Genomic DNA, 17,082 nt, shown 5'->3' on the forward strand with positions numbered 1-17,082 from the left:
CTCAGTGATCACAGCAAGATGCATTTTGCCCAAAAATAGTAGATTGACTTAGAATAACAATAAGAAATACTGAGGAAGTACTGGTTTAAGCTACTGCAGAAACAGGCCAAGAGGTTGTTGGATCGAGAAGAAATCACACAGGCTTTTTTTGGAGAAAAGTGTATGGAGTATCTGAAGCTGAGGGCATGCCCTGGGCAATTCCACATTGCATCTCTCGGGGTTTGTCCTTGATGTGTGCACAAGAATGGCCATTGCTGTGCTTGAATGTAGCTCAGTTGTAGAGTGCTGGCCCAGAATGCATGACCCTTGGGTTTGGTCTCCAGCATCTCATAAAACTGAGCTTGGGGGAAGCAGGAGCATCAGAAATTCAAGGACATCCTCAGCTACAACGTTGTCCTCCACTACAAAAGAAGTTTAGACTAGCCCAGAATACATGAGACACCATCTCAGATTAAATAAACAAACAAATAACTAAATAAAGGAAGAAAGAATGATTAGCTGGTTAGAGAGATGGCTCACCCAGGAAAGGCCCTTGCCACCAAACCCAAGTTCAAGTCCCAGAACCTACACAGGTGAAAGGAGAGAATGGCTTCCTCCTGCAAGTTGTCCACCAACCCCTACATAAGTATAAAAACAATAATTTGGGGAACTGAAGAGTGGATAAGAGCACTTTCTGCTCTTCCAGAGGACCTGGGTTCACTTCTTAGCACCCACATCAGGTAGCTCACAACTGTCTATAATTCCAGCTCAGAAATTTGAAAGCATTAGTATGGCTGCTGAAGTGGTATAGTGTGTAGTGTATTTGCTCCACCCATGACCTTGAGCTATAGGGCCCAAAGAAGGTGGTGCTTCTTACCATTAAAAGGAAAGGGAAAAGGGCCCCTTCTCCCTGCTGCCTACTTCCTGGTCTGATCCAACTACCAGGTGGATTCTTCCGAGTCAGAACAGAGGACGACTTCAGCTGTTTACTCCGTTCTGTATTCATGAGTATATTTCTTCAATTTTTAATATCTTAATAAATCCCTGTTACCCATTAAATGGACTCATGTGGATTTATCTTAACAATAGCGTCCTGAAATCAGTGGTCATCAAGGTAGGTAGGTTGATAATAGAGATCTTTTTAAAGATAGATTCATTTACTTTTATATGTATAAGTACCTGCATGTTGGCTGGGCGGTGCACACCTTTAATCCCAGCACTTGGGAGGCAGAGGCAGGTGGATTTCTGTGAGTTCGAGGCCAGCCTGGTCTCCAAAGTTCCAGGAAAGGTGAGAAATCCTGTCTCGAAAAACCAAAAAAAAAAAGTACCTGCATGTATGTGTAACACATGCATACATACCTTGTGCCCTCAGAGGTCAGAAGAGGGTGTTGCATCCCCTGGGACTGGAATTATAGAGCTGTTGTAGGGTGCTGGGAACTGAACCTGGGTCCTCCACAAGAACAGCAAGTGCTCCTAACCAGCCCTGTATATATGTATATCATTCTTACGAAACAATAACTTAAAAGGCTCAGTTTTCTGTAAGATTTTGCAATTTCTGAATTCCTAATTAAAATTTCCAATTCAGATTCTTATTTTAAAAGCTTTTTGTTTTTTTTAGACAGGTTCTTATGTAACACAGGATGGCCTGAAACTCACTGTGTATCTGAGAATGACTTTGAACTCCTGAGCCTCTTGCCTCCACCTCCTGAACTAGGATTACCTATGTATGGCACCATGTCTAGCTCATTGAAAAGTATTAAATTTTATAAGGATTCTCATTTTGAGAAAAACAGATAAAACTTTTACATAGTTGGGTGAATGTAAACAGCTATTGCTAAACTAGTGTTGTTTTCTACCCAAACACTGCCTGAGTGGTCCACTTCCTTTGTAATTCATTCACTGTACCTCCTGAAGTGGCCTTGTAGGCTGGAAGTCCTTGCAAGGGCTCCCTCTGCTGTCTATTTTTGGTAATGATGACAAAAATAAGGTTTTTTTTTTTTTTTGGTTTGGGGTTTTGCTTTTTCTCTTGGAAGCTAAGATCAAGTGTCTCTTCTATGAAATGAAATATGAAGTATTTCAGACCCCAGCTGTCGTTTGGTGTGGTTTTGTTTTTAAAGTGTTTGCATGTAGATAGGATGAGGTGTGTGAGAATGAGCCTGAAGTCTGAGCACAGAGTCCTCTGGGCCTCAGATAGCTATTCCCTCTAGGCCCACGCTGGTCTCATACAGTGCTTGTAGTTCTCCTGATCTTCACTATGACCTTGCACTTGAGATCAGTTGTGGAATTTTCCGCTTCTGTTGTCTTTGCTAGCATTTTTTATTTGGATTTTGAGCATTTCAAGTTAGAGATTTTGGCCTATTCAAGTCTATACGTATTGGAAAGGCTGAAGCAAGACCACGTTACTCATTCTTGGGAAAATGATTGTCAGCAAACTAGTCAAGAATTTATTCAGCCAGCCATAATGGTACATCCCTGTCTTCCTGTCACTGAGGAGGCTGACAGAAGGATTGCTGTTACAGGCTATGTAAACAGCATACCTCCTCTGTCTGTCTCTCTCACACACAGATATTTCATTCTCCACACATACCGATACAGGACAGAACAGCAGGAGAATGAATATGATGATGAGGACGAGGAGGTAAGGAGGCAGATAGAGTGAGGAAAAGGCAGTGATAGGCGTGGATGAAGTGTCATAATGAAACATGGCCAACAAATTAGGTCAGTGGGTAGAGTGCCTAGTGAGCAAGGGTGAAGGCCTGACTCTGATCCCTGAACCATCTAAACGTGACCAAGAACTAGCTCCAAAGTTGTTAACCTCCACGTGAGTGCCATGGCACTCATGAACACATACACACTGGAAAGAAATAGAAAACTTTTTTAAAAAATGAAACATGGCTGGCAAAGTGGCTCAGCTATTAAAACCACTTACTGCAGAGGACCTGAGTTCAGTTCCCAGCACCCAAATTGAGTAGCTCACAGCCATTTATAATTCTAGTTCCAGAGGATTTAATGCCTTTGACCTCCTTAGAAACTGGCAGTCACCTGCACAGACTCACACACATATTCATAATTAAAAATAATAAAGCCAGGAGTAGTGGTTCACACCTTTAATCTTAGCACTCAGGAGGTAGGCACAGGAAGACGCTGTGAGTTTGAGGTTAGCCTGGTCTACATAGCAAGTTCAGACCAGCCAGGATTATGTAGTGAGATCTTACCTCAAGTAATAATAATAATAAAAAATAAAATAAATCTTAGAAGAAATACATTATTTGTATGAAAGTTGATTTTTAAAAGTTAATTCGAGTACTTAGGAATCAGAGGCAGGAGGACCAGGAATTCAAGGCAGTTGTATAGCAAGAAGAAGAAGAAACAAAATGAGGCCTGTGAGATGGCTCAACATGTTCTTGCCAGCAAGCCTGATAACCTGAGTGTATGAGATCCACATGGTGGAAGGGGAGAACCAGCTCTACAATTGTCCTCACATGCCCCTTTGTACTTGTGTATTCATGCACATACACATACTAAATAAATAAAATGTAATAATAAAAACACAACTGAAACAAGCAAGACAGCTCATTGTATAACCTTAATCCTGACAGCCTCATTCAGTCCCTAGGACCCAATGGAAGAAGGGAAGAGCCAGCTCCTGAAAGTTGCCCTCTGACCTCTGTGTTCAGGCACAAACACCTACACCTACATACACAAAATAATGTAAATTTAAAATTTATTCTAAAGCCAGTCATGATGAAGCACACCTCTAACCCCAGCACTCAGGAGGCAGAAGCTGGCAAATCTCTGAGTTTGAGGCCAGCCTGGTCTAGAGTTAGTTCCAGGACAGCCGGGGCACACAGAGAAACCCTATCATGGGGGGAACCCTAGGCAGTCTTTTTATTTATTTTTATTTATTTATTTATTTTTCGAGACAGGGTTTCTCTGTGAAACAGTCCTGGCTGTCCTAGAACTTACTCTGTAGATCAGGCTAGCCTTGAACTCACAGAGATCTGCCTGCTCTGCCTACCGAGTACTGGGATTAAAGGCATGCGCCACCATCGCCCGGCTCCCCTAGGCAGTCTTAAAGGTGGTTTATTGGTTAGCTTTCAAGGCTAATATGTAACTAAAACTTAATTTTCAGAAAAATAAATTACTAGGAACTATAGTGTTCTTTTTTTTGTCTGAGCAACTAATGATCTCTTGGTTGGTAAAAGCACAGTGCCAAGCCCAGACTCAATCTGAAGTGGGCCGAGGGACTTGGAGCAGGTGGTGTGTCCTGGCAGTCAGTGTTGCAGACCAGAGAATTGGGTGTCCAAACCTTGGTCTGTCTGGATAAAAGAAGCTCTCCTAGGAGTCCAGCGTCAGGTTTCCTTTGTTGGCCAGTTCTATCCTCATACTGAAGTTTCTTCCCTAGCCAAGTCATGTTGGGGGTACTGCTGTCTCCTTTCAGAGGCTGCAGAATGCCCAGGAACTGGCAGGAAGCCTGTTTCTCGAACAGTAAGCTCTCTGGTTCAGGAGAGGCTGTTGTATCGAGACTGTAGTGGACAGTGGAGATGCGAGAGGTACTTGGCTGTTCTGAGAGCTGCCCAGGCAAAGGCAGCAGCAGAGCAAAGGCCCTCAGGTGTGGCACACCTAGTCAGAACAGGGGGAGACCTCAGGGGCAGGGTGACAGACGGACTCAGGCCGGAGTGAGAGGGAGAGTAATTTGGAGGTAGATAAAGACCCTTGGCTTGGGCTGTGTCTGAGTTTATTAAGAAGCTGTCTTAAGGGGCTGGGGATTTAGCTCAGTGGTAGAGCACTTGCCTAGCAAGTGCAAGGCCCTGGGTTCAATCCTCAGCTCCGACAGAAAAAAAAAAAAAAGAAGCTATCTTAAACCAGGTGTTGTAGTCCACACTTCTTATCCTAGCACTTGGAAGGCTGAGGTAGAAAGAGCATAAATTTGAAGACAGCCTATGTTACATAGCAAGACTCTTTTTTAAAAATAATAATTTATTTATTTTATGTGCATTGATGTTTTGCCTGCTTGCGTGTCTGTGTGAAGGTGTTGGATCCCCTGGAACTGGAGTTACAGTTGTGAGCTACCATGTGGGTGCTGGGAATTGAACCCCGGTTCTCTGAAAGGACAGCAAGAGTTCTTAACTGTTGAGCCATCTTTCCAGCACCCAAATAGCAAGACTCTTATTTTAAAAGTTTAAAATGGAGGTTGGGGTAGGGGGAGGCTAGAGTGGTAGCTCAGCAGTTAAAAGCACTGCCTATTCTTCAGAGGATTCTGTTCCCAGCACCCACATAGTGGTTCATAACCATCTATAACTCTAGTTCTAGGGGTTCCAATATCCTCCCCGAACTCATGGACACCAGGCATGCACATGGTACATAGAAATGTAGGCAACACTCATACATATAAAATATTTTTTTTAAAAAATCATAAAAACACATTAGCCTGTTCCTGATAGACAGACTAGACAGAGAAATCCATGTAGGCCTACAGACAGAGTCCCATATTCACATGACACTTAGCAAACACTGGACTTCCCACACCAAGCAGTTCTCCTGATTTTCTACAGACAGTGGTACCCTATACTTGAATTTGATGCAAACCACCCAAAGTTAACACAGAGCCCAGTAGGTTAATGGCTTAGTTCCACAAGTCTGCTTCCCACTTCATAGCCAAGCCCAGGATGTTATTGCCCTTTCTAACCAATCTCCTGTAATTGGGAGTTCCCACAATCTCTTCCTCAAGTTTGATAATTTGTTGTAGTGACTCCTGGAACTCAGGAACATACAAGTATGGGCTGATTATAAAGGATGCTTCAGCAGAGACAGATGAACAGTCAAATGGAGGTGTGCATGGGAAAGCTATATGGGAAGGGCATGAAACCCCCATCTTCTCCAAGCATATCCCCTGCTAGCACCTTGAGTGGAAGTTCTCCCATCTTAGTGATTTTTTTCATTTTTATTTATTTTTCTATTACCAGCTTGATACAGTATAAATTCTTATCCTAATAGTGAAATGTTTCACTGAGGCTTGCCCAGTAATTGAGTAAAACCAAACTTACTATAAGCCACAGTCATCTTAGGGTCCCCCCTGCTATATAGCCTCCCTGGTTCTGTGGGTTGCAGTCTGATTGTTCTTTGCTTTATATCTGGTATCCACTTATGAGTGAGTACATGCCATGTTTGTCCTTCTGGGTTTGGGTTACCTCACTCAGGATGATATTTTCTAGTTCCATCCATTTGCCTGCAAATTTCATGCTGTCATTGTTTTTCTCTGCTGAGTAGTACTCCATTGTGTATATGGACCACATTTTCTTTTCTTTTGTTTTTTTTAATTAATATTTATTTTATGTATATGATGCTCTATCTGCATGTACACCTGTACATGTCCCAGAAGAGAACATCAGATTCCATTATAGATGCTGTGAGCCACCATATGGTTGCTGGGAATTGAACTCAGGACCTCTGGAAGAGCTGTCAGTGCTCTTAACCTCTGAGCCATCTCTCCAGCCCCAATACCACATTTTCTTAATCCCTTCTTCAGTTGACAGGTATCTAGGTTGTTTCCAGGTTCTGGTTATTACGAATAGTGCTGCTATGAACGTAGTTGAGCATGTATCTTTGTGGTATGATTGAGCATTCCTTGGGTATATGCCCAAGAGTGGTATGGCTGGGTCTTGAGGTAGATTGATTCCCAATTTTCTGAGAAACCGTCATACTGATTTCCATAGTGGCTGTACAAGTTTGTATTCCCACCAACCCATCTTAGTGATTTTTTTATCACGTAGGTGTGGTTGATTATAACTTGCTCTGGGGCTCCTCCCTCTGCCTCCAGAGGTTGGCAAAATGGTGTTAAAGGTCTTCCCGAGCTTCTAGTAATGGTCTGGTCTTTCTAAGTGATCAGCCCCCAACCTGCTGCTACCCAGGAGTCCTTCAACAGGTAATCTCAATAGAATGAAAGGCAGTTTGGAGCTAGGGTTCCAGCTCAGTCACAGGTGTGTGTCCAGCATCTGTGCTTTCCTTTATTCCATTGCCAAAACACTCATATCACCTAGGAAACTCCAAGTGATTTAAAAGCTGTGCGTCACCGGGCAGTGGAGGCGCACGCCTTTAATCCCAGCACTCAAGAGGCAGAGGTAGATGGATCTCTGAGTTTGAGGCCAGCATGGTCTACAGAGCAAGTTTCAGGTTGCTGGGGATACACAGAGAAACCCTGTCTCAAAACAAAACAAAACAAAAATAATAAATAAAATAAAATAGATAAAGCTTTGTGTCAGGGACCAAACTAGAACAGAAGCATCCTTGTCACTCTGGAAATGATGAGAGTTTAGAAGGTCCGTGTCAGAACTGGAGGCAGAGCCCAAACATGTGCGATGGTTGGCTGCTGTTGAGAGTACGTCTACCTTCAGTGTCATTCAAGAAATTATATGAAGTAGGAAATAGGTTTTGTGAGAAGTTTGTTAAATGATACCTAGTTTTGGGCTAATGTTCACATTCTGAGAGTTAAGTGAATCAAATGTAGCTAAGATTTCCTTTAAACGTGTACTAGATGCTTTGAAGAACATTGTGATTTATGTTTCCCTCCTACAATGGAAAGTTTAGCTTACTTTAAATATGTTCTACTACAGCCATGCTACTCTGTTTGTGCCGTATTCTGTCTGAGTATGCTTGCTACTGGAGCGTGCTCCTATTGAGAGACCCACGGTGCCAGTGTTGTCTCTCCTTTTGCACAGGAGTTCTAGTGTCAGACTCACTGTTTCTGGACTCCCTAGGTTGATGAGGCTTTTTTTGGGGGGGGGCAGTTTCTCTCTGTTGCCTTGGCTGTCCTGGAAGTCCCTATGTATACCAGGCTGGCCTTAAACTCAGCCATCCGTCTTAGACTAAAAGGTGTGCACTACCACACCTGTTTTGTTTGGTTTTATGCTAAAAATATGTAAGTTGTAGTCTTTTCTATGCTTTCTCTGAACACCTTTACAAAGAAGTATGGCCAAGACTAATGTGACCTGGTTTGTAGGTGCCTGAAGGAAGACCCTGCAACAATGTCCCTGCTGCAGAGAAGCCTGGATCCTGAGAAGACCCTGGGTCTGGTGGATGTGCTGTACACAGCCGTGTTGGACCTAAACCGCTGGAGAGCAGGAAGGTTGGTGGCCCTCCACTCACTTGAAGTAGCTGTACATGTGGTTTACGTTTTAGATCCACAGCCAGGAGCAGTCCATGTATTCTCGTGCCACAGAGTATGTGGTAAGTGAAGAAAGAAAGAAAGCAGTGGTGCCACTCACTTTAACCCCAGAGGATTAAAGACCGAGGTGAAGGGGTGGATCTCTGTGAGTTTGAGGCCAGCCTGGTCTCTGGAGTGAGTTCCAGGACAGCCAAGGCTACACAGAGAGAAACCCTGTCTTGAAATACAGAACAACAAAAAAGGAAAGCCAGGAAGTAGTGGCACATGTTTTAATCCCAGCACTCAGAAGCAGAGGCAAGGGGATCTCTGTGAGTTGAGGCCAGCCTGGTGTATAAAGCAAGTTTCAGGACAGCCAGAGCTGTTACACAGACCCTGTTCCCACCCACTCACCCCACCCTCCCAAAAAACCAAGAAAGGGCACTTTCTGGTAACTTTATTTCAAGATGGGTCAAACATGTAGAAAAGATGCAAGAAAAGAGCAAAGTTTTATTTTTTCTCCATTACCCATATTTCTTAATATGTTAACATTTCATTCTTTTAATCAGAAAGGAAGGTCATGGAGAGAACTTTTGATCCAGTTTCCATCCTCATAAACAAAAGCAGAGAAAAGTTTAGAAAATGTACTTGTATCCTTCATGAAGCTTATTTGTACTTGGAAGTAGTCGAAAAGTTAGAAGATGCACTCTGAGTTATTCATGTTAGTACTAGTGGATACCTTAAACGTACAGCCATACCTGAAGGGCTCGAGCAGCCCGGGCACAGCAAACAGGGCGCTGGCAGGCCTTGCCCTCCCTGCTTGCCTCTCCCTTGTAACTTTAGATCACGTCCCTAAAGCTAGCCACAACGGTCTAGTCCCTTTGGACACTTGGGTATGCCAGACTTATTCCTAAGACTGATCACCAAGGTCCAGCTACCAAAGTTTTGAAGTCCAGCAATAAAAAGCTCCCTTTTGGCACACACCTTCAATCCCTGAGGTGGGGGAATCTCCCAGTTCAAGGCCAGCCTGGTTTACAAAAGAGTTCCAGGACAGCCAGGGAGAAACCCTGTCTTGAAAAACCACAAACCAAAACCAAAACAAAAAAAAGCGTCCCATTGGGCTACCCTAATGTACATGGACAATCAAAACAAACCCACTCATCCTAACACTGGGTCTCCCTCTTTCCCTTTATAAACTGTCCTTTGCCTGTGGGTCTGTCTCCTCTATCCAGAGGCAGTCCTTTGTCCCTCGGAGGCAAATCCCCTTCCCTCTCTCCTCTGCCTCTTTTCTTCCCTCTCCTGTCTGTCTCTCTGAAGAGATACATCTCTGTGCTGAGAACTCATCTCGGTGTGCCCTGTGCCGACTTCATTCTTTCCATTCTCTCATCTCTTTTCCCTTCCTCTCCTGACACTTCATTTGGACCTCAGGCTGGCCTCAGATTTACTATGTAGTCTAGATTGGCCTTGAACTTTTGAAATCATCTTACTGTGACTCCTAGGGATACAAGCCCCCCCCCCCCCCCCAGCTTTCTCCTCTTAACACATGATGAGTTCAGTGAAATGTTAAGGGTCATAGCAGTCATCAGCTGCCTTATGTCCTATTTATCTACAGTATTCTCCTGCAGTAGAGAGTGTACTTGGGCCAGGCATCGTCATATATGCCTTTAATCCCAGCACTTGCACTCAGGAGGCAGAGGCAGGAGGATCTCAGAGTTTGAGCCAGCCTGGCCTGGTCTACAGAATGAGTTCCAGGACAGGCAGGGCTACACAGAAAGACCCTGTCTTGAAAAACCAAAAGGAAAAAGAAAAGAAAAAAGAGTTTTCAAAAATCCTTAGAAGTAACGGCATCAATACATAGTGACCCTAACACCTTCCCCGTCACCCTCCACCCCTAGCCTCACCTCCTACTGTTTGCATTTGTCCATTGTTTTTCTCCCGAATCTGCCAGTTGCACCTCCACACTAGCCAGGCCCTGCTCTTGTATGCCACACATAGGTTTCACTCCAGCTCCAGACACCACGTTATATATAGCCTTATGCTAAACACTGGGTATTCATTTACTTATGTATAAAGCAGATGAACCCAGGACCCACCTGCCCTAGTTACCCTCTATTGTTATGAGAAGACCAGGGACAAAAGCAAGTGTGTGGGGGTGTGGATTTGATTCCCGGATTATACAGTCTCATCTAGGAAGCCAAGGCAGGAACCTGGAGGTAGGAGCAGAAGGAATGCTTCTTACTGGCTTGCTTTATATGGCTTGCAAAGTCTGCTTTTTTATAGAGTCCAGGACCATGTGCCTGGGGTGGCACTGCCCATAGAGGGCTGGGCCCTCCCTCATCAATCACTGATCAAGAAAATTCTCATTTGGGGCTGGAGAGCTGGCTCAGTGGTTAACAGTACTGATTGCTCTTCCAGAGGTCCTGAGTTCAATTCCCAGCACCATATAGTGCCTCACAACCATCTGTAATGAGATCCGGTGCCCTCTTGTGGTGTGCAGACAGAACACTGTATACATAATAAATAAATAAATCTTAAAGCAAGGGGGGTGGGGAGAAAGAAAGAAAATGCCCACGTCAGGCAATGGTGTCACATGCCTTTAATGCCAGCATTTAGGGGGCAGAGGCAGACAGATCTCTGTGAGTTCAAGGCCACCCTGGTCTACAGAGTGAGTTCTAGGACAGCCAGGGCTACACAGAGAAACCTTGTCTCAAAAATCCAAAAAAAAGGAAAGAAAATGCCCAGTCTTACCTACAGCGTTGCCTGTCAATGGAGGTTCCAATTCCCACATAACTAGCTTATGTCAGGTTGATAAAAAACAAAAACAGAAATCAACCAGGACACCACCAGAAAGGTCTTTTTCTCAAAGTCAGGCAAGTTCTTGGCCCTTCTTTCCTCCATCTCCCTGTAGCTTACTTGCGCACTCTGGAGTGCTGAGGCCGAAAACATCATCATGCTAGTTAGCAATCCACACCAAAAAAGGCTTTCGTTCTCCAGCTTGGGATGTCCTTTCCTCTCTTTTCTTTTCCTCCTGTTCAAATAGGGAACAAGCTCTGCCATGTATACAGATCCAGCTACAAAGGGACATCTGTGATTTTGGGAACCAGGCTGATCTGCCCTCTGGAAATGGAAGCAAATCCTCAGGCCTGCAGAAGACCTTCTCCAAACTAACATCTCGGTTCACCAAGAAGGTGTCATGCACCAGCTCCAGCAGCACACACTATTCCAAAACCATCTTCACAGCTGGGTGTTCAGAGGAGAAGGCCAAAATGACAGGCAATATTGATACACGGTTACAGAGCATTTTGAACATTGGTAACTTCCCTAGGACTACAGACCCTTCCCAGTCAGCTCAGAATTCCAGTAATCCAATGGTCAATGGTTTTCTCCTGGAGAGTCATGAGAACTTCCTGCATGGGGAAGATAGCAAGGATGAGAAGGGCATGAACTTACCCACTGATCAGGAAATGCAGGAAGTGATAGATTTTCTCTCAGGCTTTACCATGGGCCAGTCCCATCAGGGGTCCCCACTAGTGACAAGGCGTAATTCTACTGCCACTGCCATGGTGACTGAACAGAAGGCGGGAGCCATTCAACCACAGCAGCCATCACTGCCAATGGTCCCTCCACTACGGCCACCCCAGGCTGGAGCACACACGCCTCTGGCACCCCAGCAAGGTCTGGCACCTCAGCAGCAGTCTCCAAAACAACAGCAGCCCCAGGTCCAGTACTACCAACACCTGCTCCAACCCATTGGATCACAGCAGACTCCACCCCAGCCTCGGGCACCTGGGAAATGGGTACATGGCTCATCTCAGCAGCCAGTACCACCCATGGCAGCGGGTCTGTCTCCTCTTGGTCAGTGGCCTGGCATATCTGATCTCAGCTCTGACTTGTACAGCTTGGGCCTAGTGAGCAGCTATATGGACAATATGATGTCAGAAGTTTTGGGACAGAAGCCACAGGGACCTAGGAATAACACCTGGCCAAACCGTGACCAAAGTGATGGAGTCTTTGGAATGCTGGGAGAGATTTTGCCTTTTGATCCTGCAGGTAAGTGAGGCCTTCCCACTGTTCACCTCTTTTAAAAATACAGTACAGTCACTGATGAATTCTGAGAGGCTTATCCACTACAAGCCTTATGAAGGTACAGTACATGTGTGTACTAGTGTGTTCTACTAGTAAGCACCACCCCTGCCCCCTTAGCTGTCTTTAGGACCTTCTGTCTGTCTTCTGTCAAGTACAGGGAGATGTAGCAAGAATGAGCAGCAGACTGGGCAGGTGGCTGAGAAGGTAAGGCAGCACCTTTATCCATCTTGAGAGCCCCATGTAGCCTTGGCTGCTGTGGAACTCACTCTGTAGACCAGGTTGCCCTCGAATTCACAGGGATCACCTTGAAATCACCTGCCTCTGCCTCCCAAGTGCTGGGATTAAAGGTTCACCACCACTGCATGGCAAGAGCCCTGATTTTGTAATCCTATTTTTTTTTTATTTTTTACTTTTTCTGGTACTAGGGATTGAACCCAGGGCCTCTCACATAGTAAGCAAGCACTCTACCACTGAGCCACATACCCAACCTGTGTTTCATTTTTTAAATTTTGAAACAGAGTCTCACTAATTTGCCAGGTTGACTTCAAACTTACTCTGTAGCCATGATAGGCTTTCAATTTCGGACCTTGGGGTTTAGTGGTTAAGAGCACCAGCTACTCTTGCAGAGGACCTGGGTTCACTTCCTCTTCTGGTCTGAGTGGGTGCTGTGTGCATGTGCACAGACATACATACAGGTGAAACAGATACACAACATTTTGTTTGTTTGTTTGTAGCTGAGGACCGAACCCAGGGTTTTGTACTTGCTAGACAAGTGCTTTACCACTGAGCTAAATCCTCAACCCCAACATTTTTAAAAAGAGAAAATAAGGCAGGTGTGATGATGCACACCTTTTTTTTTTTTTGAGCTGAGGATCAAACCCAGAGTCTTGCGCTTGCTAGGCAAATGCTCTACCACTGAGCTAAATGCCCAAACCGATGATGCACACCTTTAACCCAAGCATTGGGGAGGCAGAGGCAGGTCTCTGAGTTGAGGCCAGCCTGGGCTATAGTGAGAACCTATCAAAAAAGATAAAAGAAAGAAATGAAATTTAATGGAAGACACTAGCATTTCTTTCCTTCCTTCCTTCCTTCCTTTCTCTCTCTCTCTTTCTTTCTTATTTATTTGTTTATTTGCTTGCTTATTTATTTGTTTGTTTGTTTGTTTGAGACAGGATTTCTCTGTGTAGCTTTGGAGTCTGTCCTGAAACTTGCTCAGTAGACCAGGCTGGCCTCAAACTCACGGAGATCTGCTGGCCTCTGCCTCCCAAATGCCGGGATTAAAGGCATTGGCCAACACCGCCTGGCCAACACTAAAATTTCTTTCATTTTTTTTGTTTTTGTTTTTGTTTTGTTTTGTTTTGTTTTGAGACAGGGTTTCTCTGTGTAGCTTTGGTGCCTGTCCTGGAACTCGCTTTGTAGACCAGGCTGGCCTCGAACTCACAGAGATCCACCTGCCTCTGCCTCCCAAGTGCTGGTATTAAAGGTGTGCGCCACCTTACCTGGCACACTAACATTTCTTAAACACCTCAATATAAAATATCAATAGGAATTTTTTCCTTTTCAGATTTTATTTATTTTCTTTTTTGGGACCTGGTTTCTCTGTGTGGCCCTGGCTGTCCCAGAACTCAATTAGTAGACCATGCTAGCCTTGAACTCAGAGAACCGATTGCTTCTGCCTTCCAAGTGCTAGGATTAAAGGCGTGCCCCCATCCACTTGGCTCATTATACCACTTTCAAAGGTGTGTCCTTGAGCATTTTGCTCGCAGCTACCTCTTTTGTCCCTCCCTCGCACTGGTCCTTTTTCTCCCAAAACAGGCGTCTCAACAGGCTCTGCCAACCTGAAGGTTCACAATAGGTAGGGTGGGTTCACATTTCATTTAGTATTCCTATCTTTTTTTTTTAAGGTTTATTATTTATTATGTGTATATTTATTACTGTATAGTGTCCTGTTTATGTGTATGTCTGCAGGCCAGAAGAGGGCGCCAGATCTCATTACAGATGGTTGTGAGCCACCATGTGGGTGCTGGGGATTGAACTCAGGGCCTCTAGAAGAGCAGCCAGTGAGTGCTCTTAACCTCTGAGCCATCTCTCCAGCCCTAGCATTCATATCTTTCGGGTTGTTTTTTTTTTTTTTTTTTCCTTTTGTTCTGGAGAGGCAGCCCAGGTCCTCGTGCATGTTAGGCAGACCCTCTACACCTGGACCATATCCCTGGCCCCACCTACTACCTTCTTGTTCTGGTTTCCAAATGCTTCTGTTCTGGTTTGGGTTTGGTTTGGTTTGCTGCCCTGCACATCACTGTTCGGTCCTGTGAAGAGTGTTTAGCTGTATCTTAATGCATTCTGAAATTCGGTCTTTGTCACACTGAACAGTCAAGTCTGCTGCCCAGCACTCAAGAAAATAATCCACTGTCTGGCTTTGTTAAATTCCATGATATAGTTGGTCAAAAATCATGTGATTCTCTACGTTGTTAAATACTGCAAATTCATAGTTAGTAAGACACTGGAAATTTTAAGTCAGTCCATAGAGACGGTTCAGCTGTTATGAGCATCTTCTGCTCTTCCAGAAGACCTGAGTTTAGTTCCCAAAATTCATTTCTGGCAGTTCTATACCTCTGTAACTGCAGCTTCTGAGGATCCCGTGCCATTGGCTAGCTTCCAGATACCCACAAGGGTGTGCACACATACACACTTTAGAACATTTTTTCTAGTTTCATGTGTATGAATGGTTTGCCTGTATATATGGATGTGTGCTGTGTGCACGCCTGGTGCCTGCAAAAGCCAGAAGAGGGCTGTAGGCTCCCAGAACTAGGGTTATAGGTGGCTATGAGCCACCTACATGTGGGCGCCTCTACAAAAGCAACAAATGCTCTTAACCATGGGCTATGGCTCCAGTCTCATAGTCACACAAAGCTTTGAAAAATAAATTTTAGATTTATTTTCTGTTTAGTTTTGAGATGGGTCTCACTATGTAGCCTTGGCTGGTTTGAAACTAACTTTGTAGACCAGGCTGGCCTTGAACTCACTAAGATCCACCTATCTCTGCCTTTTGATTGCTGGGATTAAAGGTATGAGCCACCATGTCCAGTGTAGATTTATTTATTTATTTATTTTTTTGAGCTGAGGGCCTTGTGCTTGCTAGGCAAGTGCTCTACCACTGAGCTAAATCCCCAACTCCCAGTGTAGATTTTTTATGTATATGAATGTACAGATGAGTGTCTGGGAACTATAGATGGTTGTGAGGCATCATGTGGGTGTTGGGAATTGAACCAAGGCCTTCTGCAAGAGCAATAAGTACTCTTACTTGCTCAGCCATCTTTCCAGCCCCTGAAAGTTTTTTGGAATTGAACCAAGGCCTCCTGCAAGAGCAATAAGTACTCTTACTTGCTCAGCCATCTTTCTAGCCCCTGAAATTTTTTAATGAATTCCTATTTGTGTTAAAAAAAAAAAAAAATTAGCTTTGGAGCTGGGCCGAGTGGTGTACACCTTTAATTCCAGTACCCAGGAGGCAGAGGCAGGTGGATCTCTCTTGAGTTCAAGGCCAGCCGGGTCTACAGAGCAAGTGCCAGAACAGCCAGAACTGTTACACAGAGAAACAATGTCTTGAAAAACCACAAAAAACCCAGTTAGCTTTGGGAGACTGAGTCGGGGGTTCACTGAGAGTTCTAGGGTAGTCTGTGCTATATAGTCCTTTGTGGGCACATAGCAAGATCTTTTCTCAAGAAGCAAAACCAAAAGTAGCTGTGGACAGTTCAGAGCTTCGTCTTCTGTCCTCTCTTCACACCCAACCTAGCATAACTCCTGCTGACAGCCCCCCCACACCACCAACCTGTGTGCTCTAAGCTCCATCTTGCTGTACTGAGTAGCCATAGCCTGCAACCAACTTCACTGTATGTTCTGTGTGTACAACAGCTCATCCTCGGAGGGGAAGAAACGAAGAGGTCAGTTTGCCCTTAAATCCCAATTTTTCCTTTGTCTGTACACAGTGGGCTCAGACCCAGAGTTTGCACGCTACGTGGCAGGAGTGAGCCAGGCAATGCAGCAGAAGCGGCAAGCCCAGCATGGCCGCCGGCCAGGCAATCCCCGGGGCAACTGGCCGCCCATGGATGATGCCCATCGGACTTGGCCTTTGCCAGAGTTCTTCACAGAAGGGTGAGTTCTGCCTACAGGAAGTAAGCCAACTTTGGATCTGGATACTCCAGACAGCCTCAGTTAAAGGGGGGGCTCATTGGCTTTTTGTTCATGTTTACTGGGTATGAAAGTGAAGTGACTAAATCTTAAAGGGGTCAGATCCTAATATAGGATGCCAAGGGGTATGATGTATCCACATAAATACACCTCTGCTATGAATGAGTACTTAAAGATAGCCTTTTGTAAATGCAGTACACATATATGAGATTTTAAAAATATTTTTAAATTAAAATATTTTATCTTGCCGGGCAGAGGTGGCACATGCCTTTAATCCCAGCACTTGGGAGGCAGAGGCAGGCGGATCTCTGTGAGTTCGAGGCCAGCCTGGTCTACAAAGCGAGATCCAGGACAGGCGCTACACAGAGAAACTCTGTCTCGAAAAACCAAAAAAAAGATTATATATATGTATAATCTCTTAAAAATTGTAAAGACCATGGAGGGGGGCTAAAAGAAAAAAATAAAAATATATAAATACTAACTTAGGAGTAAAGCAAGAGAAAACAAACAAGCCTTTTCCTTGTAGAGTAGGATCTTATTTAAACGGTGTTTCATGTGGTCTTTCTGGTGAAAGGAGCCTGAGTGTGAAAGCCGAGAACTTATGGAATGCTGTTGTTATAGCCCACAGAAGGCAAAGTAGGCCTGGGGCTCTGTGGTAGAGTACTTACCTAGCATGTGCAAGGGCCTGAGCT

The 17,082-nt window shown here is 44.6% G+C and overlaps 1 protein-coding gene across 6 annotated transcripts in view; it reads left to right on the forward strand.

Annotated features, from left to right (window-relative positions):
* Nucleotides 1-17,082, forward strand: part of Garre1 (granule associated Rac and RHOG effector 1) — a 93,070-nt gene that overhangs the window by 65,405 nt on the left and 10,583 nt on the right. For all 6 annotated transcript variants that reach the window (XR_004943982.1, XM_036176945.1, XM_036176947.1 and 3 more), the window contains 3 exons: nt 7,979-8,104; nt 11,160-12,169; nt 16,189-16,354. Coding sequence is in view for 5 of the 6 variants with exons in the window: in XM_036176945.1 (XP_036032838.1) it covers nt 7,979-8,104; nt 11,160-12,169; nt 16,189-16,354 (1,302 nt within the window). In the remaining variant the exon portion in view is untranslated. The remainder of the gene's footprint in view (nt 1-7,978; nt 8,105-11,159; nt 12,170-16,188; nt 16,355-17,082) is intronic.

Source organism: Onychomys torridus, chromosome 1 (assembly GCF_903995425.1).
Source record: "Onychomys torridus chromosome 1, mOncTor1.1, whole genome shotgun sequence".
In the NCBI taxonomy this organism is placed as follows: Eukaryota; Metazoa; Chordata; class Mammalia; order Rodentia; family Cricetidae; genus Onychomys; species Onychomys torridus.